Genomic DNA, 13,867 nt, shown 5'->3' with positions numbered 1-13,867 from the left:
CAAGTTCCTGCTAGTGTAGGCAGGAATATACTCTGACATGCCTCAGGCCCACATGGGCACCTCCCAGTTGGTCTATCAAGGCTACAAGGAGACAGACTGTTGTTGATGCAGACAAAATCTTCAGCACATTTTAGCAAGTGAATACTAAGCATGTGGAAAGTACATATTTTCCCCCCCACAGGTAATGAAGTAGCTAATCTCCCTCTCCTCTCTGTTCCCACTGTTGCTAGAGGGACCACAAATGGCAGATGAGAATGTGTAAGTCAGAGGTGCTACAGTTTCTCATCGAAATGTTTTCAATAACTTCCTAAAAGAGCAGGGAAAACAGTCTATTTTCCCCCAACCCAATTTTCAGATTAAAAAAGTAAACTACTTCAGGCAAATTTCTCTTCAAGTTTGCAACTAAGAAAAAATGGCTTTGAAAATATAAGCAACTGAAAATGGGATTTTTTTTTTTTTAAGAAGTACTATATGGCCTTTACGGAAGGCAGCCTTATCAGGATCTACATGCAAGTGCAACTGCTGCAACACACAACTTCTGAAGGGCAGTACCCTGTAATAAACTGCAATAATATATACATTTGACTTTCTCATCTGTACTCAGAATACTAATCCATCTCCACTAGGAGAACTGTAAAGACAACTATACTTAGAATTCTGCCTTTTAACGCAGAAACAGGCAAAACCAATCAAACAAAAACCCAACAACAACAAAATCCACACCCCACAAAACCCCCAACCAATTAAACCAAAGGCAAAAGGAAGAAAAAAATCCTACCCAGAGTGAATTCTTGCAAAAATTCTGCCCATGTGCATTATAAAATTAATAGTATATGGATCTTGTCAGTAAAAAAAAATTATGTTTGATATTACACCGACAGAAGTTTTATACAACTGTAGGCATTTAGTTTCCTTTCTTCACAACTGGAAAGACTCTCAGCTTAAAGATTTTCAGCTTAAATATGGAATCTTAAACCACATAAGAACTGTATATTTATTTTTAAAATGCATCACTGAAATAATATGAAGTATTCTACGAGTTTGTTTATGAGTTTGTTTATTCCTCTACAAAGCCCTAGGTATACAACCATAATTGTTTTTCACTTATTTGCCTCAGTTATCTTCCTGCGTTTACAAAGATCTAAGCTATATGTGAGCTCCAAAAAACTTCTCTTACCTATTAAAAAAAAAGGCACATTCTGAAAGTGAAAAAAAAAAAAAATGAAATGCATTACTTTGGTAAAAATTTTTACATATTCTACTGTTATCTGAGATGACCATCACAATTTGCTCCTGCCATTAGCTTTACAGGCATGCTAGCAAGTCCAAATCTGTTCTGATAAACTCTTTATGTGACTTTACAACATATGTTCACCATGTGTTCACTATCCACAACAGATAAGTCACAGACTTGGGAAATAAATAATTTTGAAACCAGAAAGAAGGTGTTCTCAAGTAACCACTAGTGAAACTTTACATATGGAACACGCTGTGTTAGAAACACCAATATTGCTAATACTGTTGTTTACCTGTTGTGCTAGCAGGTTGGATTCTAACCAGTGAGGTAACTCTGAAATAAAATACCTGAGAAAGGAGGAAAACCAAACTAAAAGGCCCAAACAAAAAACTCTCCACTGAATCCCTTATCATTAACTTACCACACAATTACTTAAATCACCTACACTAATCAGCATTCAAACTACAAATTCATGAAAAATCCATTCAGAGAATTATGATTTACATGATCTTTACTAATTCTCTTATTACAAAGCAAATCTGGCATAAGTTGCTCCATCTGTGATATTTTTTCCTGGACTACTTGAATAAAATTTATCGTCATATTGCCCAGAGGTGGGTTCGGATAGAAGGAAGATAAAACTGTGTGCAAGTGTCTTCAGCTTGGACACAGCAGCTCACTTGAGTATTGCCCTATGTTCCATATGTAAGTCAAAGTATCACATTCCAAGAATGGTGACACTTTTTATGTGGGCCTTTCATAGTTATTCTACCTAGTTTATTATTCTACATGGAATTAAAACAAGTATGAACACATCTGAGTAGCCTGGGAAAAAAATGCAATTACTGTACTATAAAGGTTAAGCAAAATCATACTTTTCCTCGTTTTATCAGAGAGGCAAAAACAAAGTTTAAAAGTTTTCAGAAGTAAATTAGGAAATAAAAGAACTATGACCACAAGCACTTTTTCTTCCCCTCTCACATGAAGGAGAGAGGTCACCTACCTGCTACAAGTCTACACCATGGCCAGCATGAAGTCTTCTTTGGACTAGATTGAGGTAAAAAGATATTCTCCTCAGTCGTCTTTACACTTTGGATCACCACCTCATCCTTACAAGTAACCATATTGATATCCCCAATGACGCTTCCAATAATGTTCTATCTAGTGCTCCATAACCTGCTCCCAAATTAACTACAGCAATGTACCACAAGTGCCAGGCTTTCAGCTGGGGGCTGACCAGGGAACTGGCAGAGGATGAGGGCACAGTCATGTGAGACAGACAGAGCTTTGCTGACATATGACCTTCTGCTTCCCCTGTCCTCTGTTTCCTCTGCCCCAGTACCACACTGTGCAGTTTCACCTCTCACTAAAAAACAAACACCGTTTTTCTCCTAAGCAGGTAATTTTCCACCTAGCTGAGTACTGCAGACTGGCTCACCAGGCCAGCACGAGTGTAGGTATAAGACTGCAAAAGGGGGAGAAGAGGAGATATCTTTCAGAAAACTACTTAAAAGATAGTTAAACTTAACATATTCTCACCACTGGCTCTATGTAGCATGGAATTTTACAGTAAAAAGAGAAGAAGAGACAAGTTTGTAATTCCTGAGGAATCACTTCCTCAAGATACTTGGTGTTGACATAAAAAAAACCAAACCAAACACCACACCACAAACAACACATGTTTCTTGTATTCAAATATCCACAGTAACTATAAAGAAAGACGGTGTATGCCAACTTTCCAGAACTGCTCTCTGGCTGTCAGACACTGCCATACGCTTTAGCACAGTAATAGGTGAGGGAGAGGTAAAGCTTTTAATGCCACTAGTCAAAATCAGTTTTGATTTTGCTACTCTACATTCACAAATCTCCATAATCCCCACCCACTGCTGGCATTTCCCACAACAAAAATGCTACTGAGAAGGGCAATAAACTCTAGTGTGAATATAAAGCTTTTTGTTTTGTTGTAAATGAAATTGAGGAGAAAAATGGATTTTTTTTGTTGTTTTGTGTGATGTGGAATACATAGTACAATGCGTTAGAGAAAACAAGCCAACTGCTTGTCAACTTTTCACCCCAGTCAACTGCCCTGGGGTGAAAAAATGTAAAGCCAAATTCTCTCAGGTGAACTTTCAAAACTGCAGCAATCCAGCCTTTAAATAATCTTTCAGCCTATAAACTAGTTAGCACAAATAATTTGTCATCAAATTGGGGAAAAAAAAAGAAAGAAAAAAAAAGAAAAAGATAACACTGCAACCTCACCATGGTATCTACTTTTACTAGAATGCAAAAACTGCAAGCTCAGCCCAGAAATGTGCTGTAATAGAAGGACCTACAGATTATTTTGAACCATTACTTCATATCCAGTCACGGATTACATGCCAGAACGCTTCAGCCAATTTAGAGCTCAAACCATGTGGCCTCCTTTCAATGAAAGAAGTCTACAGTCTTCTGTATGACTCCACTAATGTCTTCAAAGCTACATTACCTGCTTCAACGACAACTAAAAAGATGTATAATGAACAGATACTACTTGCCAAAAACATCATTAAAATTTGGTTATTAAACGTCAGTAGCAGCTTTCCGTATTCTGCCTCAGTTAAGCACTGGAATGTACTCCAGAGAAATCAGAACAGCCACCAGCTTTGGAGACAAAAATGAACAGCAGCAGAAATCACAGCTGAACTGTAACAATCTTTTTAGCAGTGTAAAGACAACCACTGCCAGCTGAGGTAGTCATATTTAAGAATAACTTTCTCAAATACTAGACAGTGTTTAACCACAATATTCTGCATAAACAGAAGCAGTAGGAAATGCTACAGTTTCTCTTTTGGCTAAATGTTGGTTTGTCCTCCTTAATGTAACGAAATAGTTTGAACTATGAAAAAATTTCAATACTTCCCAGAACTCTTTCAGCATCTCATCTGCCATAACCACCCCCCTTCCTCCTTTAGATTAAACACAACAAAGAAGTGCCAAAACATCACAGTGGAATAGATATGAGCTAAAGGAAAGAGAGGCTGAAAATCTAGAAAATGGGTGCATATCAGCAGTTCTTAAACTTATCAGACTAGTACACCCCCTTTCACCATCAAAACTGATCACTGACCATAAATCCTTGCATCATAAATCCTTTCAGTGCAGTTTAAAAACCAGTGTATATGTTATGGTTTATAGAAGCGCACATACATAGACACATTGGCTTCTTGTGATAACAGCCAGGGCCACAGTAAGATAAAGGACCAATTCTCTGCTCATTACCTAGGTACACAATATCCAGGGACCTTCTGAACAGGCCCAAGATTTTCACAAACAATGTAAAAAGAACTACAGCAGAAAAGCTACACTTTCAGTGTGGTGCTTAAGAAGCTCTCTCTCCAAATCCAGAGATTAGAGGAAAATGAAGTGGAAGTGTTTTATTAAACCAGAAATGTTCCTGTGTGTCACGTAGCTCAAGCAATGTAGGGAGGAGACCGAAGTGTGAAGAAGAGGGGAGGGGAAGAGGCACAGCCCAACAGCCCCACCTCCAATCAGTTAAAAAGCAACTCTACCACCCTTCAATTGTTCAGAGATGAGAACATTATAGAACACTACAGAGCCCTATATGAAAACCTTACAGAAAGTGGCCTTGATAAAGAACAAATACAGGAAAGAAAATCCTTGAAATGGTGGTCTGTTTATTAACTTAGTTATTCTGAATGTCATAAATACAAACCTCTTTTCTACTTAATGTATGCTGGGTTGTGAAGTGACAGCAAGTAAAGAGCAGTTGACTATCTACCCTACCAACAGCACTGCAGCATCAGCCTTAGCAGTTACAGAAAAACAGAGAAAATGCAGAGTGCCTATGGGTGGACACATGGCTCTCTTAGGTCAACTAAACATTAACATATTCTTATCTTCTTGCCAATTTTAACTGTATGTGGTGGAAAACAAAATGAAGACAAAAGAGAGAAGTCTTGAAAGAAGGCAGCTCAACCCCTTCTTGTAAGCACAAAATTTCAGCAGCTGCTGTCTTTTTAACTACTACAAGTTTTAAATTATATTTTCTCTTAACCATTATGAAACTGAGTTTCAAGTATTCAAAAAAACAAACAGAAGCAGACTATGATTACTTCTGAGCTACAAACATTGTGAAACTCAAGTGTGTGAGGGGGAAGCAAAAGAGTAATCAAAGTTATATGATTTTGTGACTCACCGTCTTAAACAAACTAGGAAAATAAATGCTTCAAATCACTAAGACTCCCAGATTCCCACTGAACATGTGAGTACATTGCTTATCTGAACAGCCTGTGAGATCCCAGACTGGAAAACTCATTACAGCCTCATAACTTCAGTCCGAGATTGCACCTCACATTTCAATTCACGAAACAATACACTTGAAGGATTCCAGTCAGCAGTTCCCGGCTGTCAGACCTGTCCTTAAACCTCTGCTAATCCAAGCACATCCCTCACATGAATTATACATATTGGAGTAATATGCAACAAAATATCATATACACGCAAGCATTTAAGTAAAAATGAACCCGGACTCCTTTGCCACTTACAATCTTTCCTGGTTCAGTGTCTGTATTCAGGAACATGGCACTGACACCAGGTGTTACTTAGCTTAAGTAAAATGTATGTTACCAGGTGGTCATCTTTTAACTGATATGTTCCAGGTGTTTAACCTGAGATAAGGGTGAAGTTTCACAAGAGGGTTAAGGTATTGAAAGATTTTGCTGCCCATAAGAGGGACAAACAAACAATGGATCTGATGCCACTGAAAACTCACCCAGAAGAAGAGGAATAAATGTGCCTGTCCTCTCCACCTGCTCAGTGAACCATCTGACAGTGGAGGTATACGAACAAGGGGCAGCATTAGCAAAGGGAGGCAGCAAGAAAGTATGGCCACTGAGAAGAGCATGCAAGATGAGACTTCCCCAGTGGTGGCAGCTTAGGTTTACACCAGCTTAAGCCACTTGTGAAGCCTTAAGCTTTATGTCAATTTAGTGTAAATTTAGGTTAACTTAAATGCAACCAATTGTCTTAACATGATTACATGTTAATATTTCTGGCTTTGCGTTAGCAGAATGAGTTTTGGACATGCTTCAGGAAAAGCTGTTTTTTCTGAACTTGACAACACCCAGAACTTCACTGCAGGACTTTTAAATTGTGGCATTTGGTCAAGCTGCAGCTTAGTTTTCACTGTGACTGGCTGTTCAGCGTATGTCAAAATACAATTTGCCATTCTCCAGCTATGGCTCATAATAACCTAACCCACTATCTTTTAAAGGGACACTCTATAAGAGCATGTAAAGGTCATTAGAGGCTTGTCCTTGAAGCTTCTCTTGGTTCCTTTCAGTTTGCAAAGCTGAAACGTATTGTGCTGACTATGTGCAAAAGGAGGTCAACATAAAAACTCCTTGTCCTAAAGGACAGTAATCACACAGGAGCATCAAGCATAAGTTGGTATGAAAAGCACAAGAAAAATGGGAGAGGTTGTGGAATAAGAAAGACACAGAGATCCACCCTTACAGGGAGGGCAAAATGAAAAGGGTTACAGGATGACTCCTTCTATGATGCATAGGAAAGAGAAGGAGCATTGTTGGCCTGGGATTAAATTCTGGTATCATCCCAGTTTTGCATTTACTACTGACTTTACCCCAGTGTGAGCAAGATCAGACATAGCTTATTAACTGAAGAGATGCTTAATCCTGCTTAGTCATCAGGCACAAGTAAGGGCTGCAGTACTTGACCTCTTGTGCAAAATAAAAAGAAACATCTGAAAAATCATCCTTCTTTTTCACCTCTGCAATGCTAGACAAATAGATGTTTCCTGTAGTGTAACTGATGAACTCTTGAGCACCTGTGAAGTAAGTTAAATGGCAGTATTACATGAGAAAGAACACAAGAAATGTGTCAGGTTTATGAACATACACACAAGTACACATTAAATACAGCAGGTGTAAGCTTTAAAAGACTACTCATAAGACTGACAGCATTCTTCAGCACCCTGTTTCATTAATGAAATTACCCATGAATCATTAAGACAGATTAAGAAGTTAACTTTTCACTCAGGATACCTTTTTCAACAAAAAGGAGAAATTGGGGGGGGGGGGGGGGCGGGACACATACAACTAGTTTTCTGTGGTAAAATATGTGTAAAAAGTAAAACAGATAACCAGATTTCTCCAGTTTTGAACATGTCATTCTGTCCCTGTACAAAGCAAGCTGAAAGGATTGGCCTGCCCATCTCCCTTCCTTCAAGTAGAAGGGCAATGTGACCATTAAATTCCATGAGGCACTGCAGCAGCCCAGAATGGATAAAAAGCAGTATTGGAAAATGCTGTATTTGCCAGCCATGTTTTCTCTAACTTTAAACTAATTCTGAATTGGCATAGTATGCTTCAGCAAGGGAACAGAAAAGATGATCCAATAGGTCATTTGACTTACGTCACTAATTTCTGTGATCTAAATAACATTTAATGTTTATGGTGTTCAAAACTCAATTTCCTAAGGACTGGTTTTAGGGTTAGAAATGGTCAGTGTGACAGTAACTATCAAGCCCACAATGATGCTGAATAAGAAAAGTATTGAAAATTGAGAAAAGTAGCTCCAGCCCTTTTACTTTCCTCTGTAGAGCTCAGATGCAAACAAACATGAATTAGAAGGTTAATATGGTAATTACAGATGTAGTGTTTCATTGGACAAAAAAATGACAAAAGATACACAATGAGAAGAGCGGTGTCAGGGATAAGAAACAGAGGTAATATAACTTGCAATATCAATTATATGTTTGGATATTTATTATATCATAAATAAGCATTATTTGTTCTTTATTTTATATATAATGTATGTGTATACACACACACAATATCTCTGAACCACACACAATAACATGGATGCAGAGCCAGAAGACTCTTGCACTCAAAGGAGGAAACAAGGCGGCAGATTAGCTCACAAAGAACCAAAGAACTGAAATAATGTGTTGATATTTCCTGGAAGTAATCCAAAGATGAGCAGCAGAGTTTCGGATGGGCTGCAAATGTTCCCAATACTTCCTTTGAAAACCAAGCTGGTACAGCATTCTAAGAATCCAACTCAATGGCAAGGAAAACAACTTTGGCTTTACCAGGTTGAACTGGGAGGAACAAAAAAAGGGGGAAAAAGAAAAGGTCCTCCCAGACATTCATAAACAATTTTATTTTAAATGTTGTGCATGTTCCAATCAATGCCTGTGGAGTGGCAAATGTGTTATGAAACCCACTGTTCTCAAGTAGAAGAGGCTGAAAGAGTTATAAATCCAAGTATTCAAAAATTCAGCAAGTGAAAACGTGGTCTACAACAAGACACAGATTCAATGTAGATCAGCAACTCATGAAATACAGCCAAGCCTATGCTCCTACAGTCCTTTTTGAAAAAAGGCTCCCATTGATATCTACTTGTTAGTTGACATAGACTCCTAAACAGTGGAAACTGCATAATCCCTTTCACGAACTCAGGGAGTGGGGGTGTAAACTGTGGGGGAGGCAACAAGGAGCACTGTACAGGCTGGAGAATTTGTACTCCATCAACTGAAGAAAATCAGAATGCATGTCTTTAAATTATAATCGTCTTCTAAAGCTGTTTTTTTACCCAGTGTGTTGAAGGCCATCTCAGCACATGTGTCAGCACCACCTTCTGGGAGGGTTTGCTGGGTGGCTGCTGCCCTGACCCAGCACACATCTCCCTTCCCTTCTCAGCCTCTCTCACTTTGGAGAGGAATACACGCGCAGACTCATAACATTTTCCTTTCATTTGACTTGATTAAAAAAAATAATAATAATCAGAAACAGTATTTCTTGCTAGCCTCCTTGTATTTGTTGACATTTAATCCTGACTGCTTCACTTCCAAATTGTGCAGTTTAGTAATCTGAGGGAAGAATTTAATAATGATTTTGTGTGAAGAGTAAAGCAGTAACAGATTCATACAATTGTTCCACTGTAAAACTCACAGCTGGAGTTTACCAGAGAATAAAAAAAGGAGAAAAATCCCAAAATGTAGTTAACTGTTTTCTCATGTCGAAAGTAAATACTGAATAGAGTTGAACTGTTTTGGTAAATACAAAGCATGATGTAAGTAAACTGTGGAATATACCAAACTGATATGACTGGCAGAAATTAAGAACTTACTTTTCATACTTTAAAAATGAAAATACTTTTCAACTGCTTTAAAACGAGCAGTTTCTCAGGTTTTCAGTATAACTTTCATGTACCCATTAATGTCTCCAGACAGTAGACAGAAATCATAATTAACACTCTACAAGTGAAACAAAGCAAATAATGTTTCTAATTTTTTGCAACATTTGTGTACTTAAACCACTTGGTTGATGGAAATGGTTAGTTTTTTTATAAAGTATTAGAATTTAAGATGAAAAGCATAGTGCATGTCAAGTACATTTAAACAGCATGAAGACCGTAGCACAAAAATTCAGTTACGACTAATTTCATAGCAAACTATCCCTTCATTAGGCTACTCTTAGCTCTTGGAGTGTCCCAACCTGAAACAAGCTAGTAACAGTGCACAGTTACAGAGCTTTAACCGCAGTTCCTCCTTTTGTTACTTTGTTTCCATAACTTTCACATTATAGCATGGCTTTGTATATCCATCCTAGATCTTCAAATGAAGGCCAACAAACCAACTACTTAACTAAAAATTCTGACGGTTAAGGCTTTAGCATGGGCTTTGGAAAGAAGGTGAAAGGACAACCCACGACTAGCGAAGGCCTAGAAGCACAGGAGCTGTTCTGGAGCTGGATATGTGCAGAGTGCACCATGATGCTTCCCCAGAGCCTGAGCAACCAGTCCCTTTTCTGTATCTTGTGAAAATGACATGGTGTTTGAGGACAGTTTGGCTGACGAAAGATAGCCCCTGCTCATGGAGTGCGATTAGAGACTCAGTTACTGCACTAGGAGTAGATCTAAGTCAAGGCAAAGTATTGTGGTGTGGGAGCACCATATCAAGTGTGTATTTAAAAGCCTCAGTCCTGCGGAACGGTGAGAGAAGGAAGAGAAATATGGTTGTGCCTTCCTGGTAACATCAGGAAAGCAACAAGATGTCAGTGAGGTTTTTTTGCTTCCTGTTTGCGAAGCACGGCCCCCCCTTCCCCCCCGCCGCTTTGTGTGGCTCCTGCTGGCGCTCCCTCCCTGCGCGATTCCTGCGCTCCGGCCCCGCTCCCTCCTCTGCCCGCTGCCGCGGGTCCTGCGCGCCTCCCCGCCGCCAAGGAAGGAGTCCCGCTCTCCCGTCCCCCGTCTGGCCTCGCCGGGAGGTGTGCCCGGCTGCCGGGCGGTGGGGACTGCTCTCCGGACGGGAGGACGCAGGGAGGCGGCAGCCGCGCTCTGCTCCTTATCGGCGGGGCGGGAGGTGGGCGCTGCACTCATCACTGAGCTTTTGTTTGCTAGTGGCGAAGCGATCGCCACTGCCTCGCCCTCCGTGACGGAGCGGGGCTGCGGGGCAGACAAAGCGCCCGGTAGGACAGCGAGGGGCAGAGGGAAAGGGTGCTGCCCGCGAGGCTGTGCGGCATCGCGCAGAGGAGGAGCCGGCAGCACGACCAGGGGAGGACAGGCTCGGCGCGGCCCAAAATAAACAAATTGCTCCCCGCTTTCAGATGCGGGGGGCGGGGGGAAGAGCCACTGCCGGGACGGCCTCCTCCCCGCCGCTTTGTCACGGAGACCCCCCCATGCGGGGCCGTCGGCAGCTGCCGCCCTGTTGGACCCTCCCGCACCGCCGCGCCTCCTCGCGCAGCAGGGGAGGGAGAGAGGGAGGGACGTGCAAGGCTTGTAAACCACACGCTGCCATCGCACCTCCCCTCCCTCTCTCCTCCCCGCCGGTCTCCGCCGCCTATTGTGCGCCCGGCAGACGGCGAAGACCCAGCTGCCCCGTGCCCGCCCCCGAGAGCCAGGCACCCCCGCCCCGGCACGGGGCGGGGGGACACGTCAGGACACACACGCGTTCCCCCCGAGGCGAAGTCGCCCGCTTGCTCCCGCCGGCCCAGGCGAATAGCCCGAGCCGGCGGCGGCACCCACCAGAACGAGTGGCGGCCGCGACCTGCTATAAATAAGGCTCAGACGGAGAGCGGGGCCCGGCTCCCCCCGCACCGCCTTTTATTATTCATCATCGGTGCAGCCTGGGAGTGGGAAACTCCGCTTCCTACTTGCCGCTACGTTCCTACCGGCTCAGCCCCCGCCCCTTTTCCCCCCTCCGCTCCCCGCTAAGCTCCTTAAAACCCAAGGAAACTTTAGGAAGCGATTCAGCTCGAGATGCTGCTCGCGTGGGCAGCCTGGCTCCTGCACGCCGGGGCAGCCGAGGCGAGAAACCTGCCCAACTTTTCCTCCTGCCGTCACCCCAGCTTGCGGAGCTAACTTCCACCTTCCTCCGCGGCGGGATTTAAAAAGGCAGCCAGCAAAGGCGCACGGCTGCCTAGCCGCACGCCTCCCGCGCGGAAAGCCGTCGCAAAACACGCACGCACACAAAACCCTTCTCTGGCTTTCGGCAGCCCGCCCGGCACCGCTCCTTCCCTCTTCCTCCCCCCACGGGCGGCTCTTCCCTTCTGAAAGAGACCGGGAAAAAAGTTTGTCCGCTGCCCCCGCCCCTGCCCTGGAGAAGTTGCAGAAGCCACCCGGCAGCCCCCCGCTCGCCAACCTTGCTCGCGGCCCTGCCACCTCCAAAGTTGAGCCGAGCCCCGTCCCCGGCGGAAAACAACGGTGGCGACCCCCAGCTCATCCCGGCGAGAGACTCGGAGCGGACAGCGACTCCCCCGGCCCGCATCCCCTTACCATGATCAGAGTGTGGTTCCTCTGCTCCGCCGCGGCAGGCTCGGCATCTTGCTGCTGTTTGCTCTGATGCTGCTGCTTGCTACCGCCGGTGCCGGTGCCCGTTTTCTTGGCCCTCTGCTCCAGGGTCCGCTGGTAAAGGCTCACCGTGTCCCTGCGCTCCAGCTCCAGCTGCTCCGCCTGGGCTTGCTGGTACCTGCTCTCGCAGTTGACATGGTGCCGCCGGCAGCCCTCGATGCGCTGCCTCAGCCGCTCCACCACCGTGCTGTGCTTGGGAATGCCGCCGCCGCTGTTAGCATTATTGTTACCGGGAGCAGCGGCAGGAGGACCGTGGGGAGTGCTGTTAACCCCGATACCGGCACCGCCAGCCCCGCTGAGGCTGCTGTTCAGGTTATTGTTGATGCAGATACTGCTGCCATTCGCGGCGGCAGCGGGGGCTGCAAAATCCCCCATCCTCTTCCCCGTGCACACTATTTTGGAAGAACTTTTTATCCTACCCTTCACGCACACACAGTCTCCTCCGGGGTCCTGATGAGATACTTTTTAGAGAACCGGGGGGGGTGGGGGGGGAGGGGGCACCACCATGGATCAGGGAAACAGCGATCCCAAGCAAATGTTTCTCTTTCCCCACAGCCAATCCCTCTCGAGGAGCTCCAAAACATTAAAAAGAATGGGGGGGGGGAGGGAGGGAGGGAAATAAAGAAAGTGCTAAAAGGTTATCACCAGCAACACAACCAACAAACACACACACAAAAAGCACAACAAACTAAGCAGCAGCAATTCGGGTAGCAAACTCCAGGAGATATTCAGACCAGTTCCTTTCCTCCTTTTTCTTTTTTATAATCCATCATTTCAAAATAGGTTCCATGAGATTTCCGGAGATTTTGCCAAAAGTCTTCTCTCCCCATGTATAAAGAGAAACACACGCGCTCCTCCACAAGCACACACATATACATACACACACGTTCACACACACACATCCAAGCACAAGCACACGCTGGGCACACACGGCACACTCACTCGCACTCCCCGGCATCAAAAGACAGGCAAAGCCGCTTTCTTATTGTATTTTCCTTCTAGAAAAAAGTTTTGGTGTTTATGCCGCACCGCGTTCGCAAAGTACTTTGGCTGCTCAGTTGCATTTCGACAGGAACCTAAATAGCAAATCCTCGGGCTGGGGGAAGTAAACACATGAACAATCCGGGCCGAGCTGGAAAAAAAGTAGAGCTCTGAAGTCTTTGCAAAACGCCGAGCTGATACAGCCTAACGCTTTGCTCTGCTTTGCTTGCTGCTGCTCCTCCTGCCACCATCACAATGATCAAATGCTCTCCTCCTCCACCTCCACCTCCTCCTCCTCCATGCCAGCGGAGTGATATCAGGACAGGAGCGCTCAGTAAACACCGCAGCAGCAGCAGCAGCAGCTCCTCCAGGCCGTGAGGCAGACCCGGGGACAAGGTGCAAAACCCGGCACGGACGTCGCCCAGCAGGAGCGGACATGGCGCTTCCCCCGCGGCGACCGCCGCTGCGCTCACGGCCGCCAGCGGCGCGGGGTGTCCGCAGGCGCGGGGCAGCGGCGGGCACGGCTACGCGGAGCGGGGACAGCCACCTGCCGCCCCCGGGACGCCCCGCGCTGGCCTTCGCGGCCCTCCGCTGCGCGCTGGGGCTCCCCGTGCTGCGCCGCCCTCTGCGCGGGGGCAGGCGGCCGCCTTACCCGGCCGGGCGACGGGGCGGCCGCGGTGCGCTGGGCCGGAGCTGGGTGCTGCGGCGTAGCGCGGCGGGCACCTGGGGGCGGGGGGCAGCGCCTGTCCTGAGCCCCGGCTCTCGGGAAGCGCTGAGGCC

General features: G+C 45.1%; 1 protein-coding gene across 2 annotated transcripts in view; it reads right to left on the bottom strand.

The window, feature by feature from the left end:
- Window positions 1–13,444, bottom strand: part of MAML3 (mastermind like transcriptional coactivator 3) — a 244,691-nt gene extending 231,247 nt beyond the window's left edge. The window contains exon 1 of one of the 2 annotated variants that reach the window (XM_065062014.1): window positions 12,032–13,444. In XM_065062014.1, coding sequence (XP_064918086.1) covers window positions 12,032–12,481 — 450 coding nt within the window. In that variant the 5' untranslated portion in view covers window positions 12,482–13,444. The remainder of the gene's footprint in view (window positions 1–12,031) is intronic. The other variant, XM_065062015.1, reaches the window with a different exon arrangement.
- Between the last annotated feature and the right edge of the window lie 423 nt (window positions 13,445–13,867).

Source organism: Columba livia, chromosome 4 (assembly GCF_036013475.1).
Source record: "Columba livia isolate bColLiv1 breed racing homer chromosome 4, bColLiv1.pat.W.v2, whole genome shotgun sequence".
NCBI lineage: Eukaryota > Metazoa > Chordata > Aves > Columbiformes > Columbidae > Columba > Columba livia.
The sequence above is the reverse complement of the archived record's forward strand: the minus strand, read 5'-3'. Positions and strand labels throughout refer to the sequence as shown.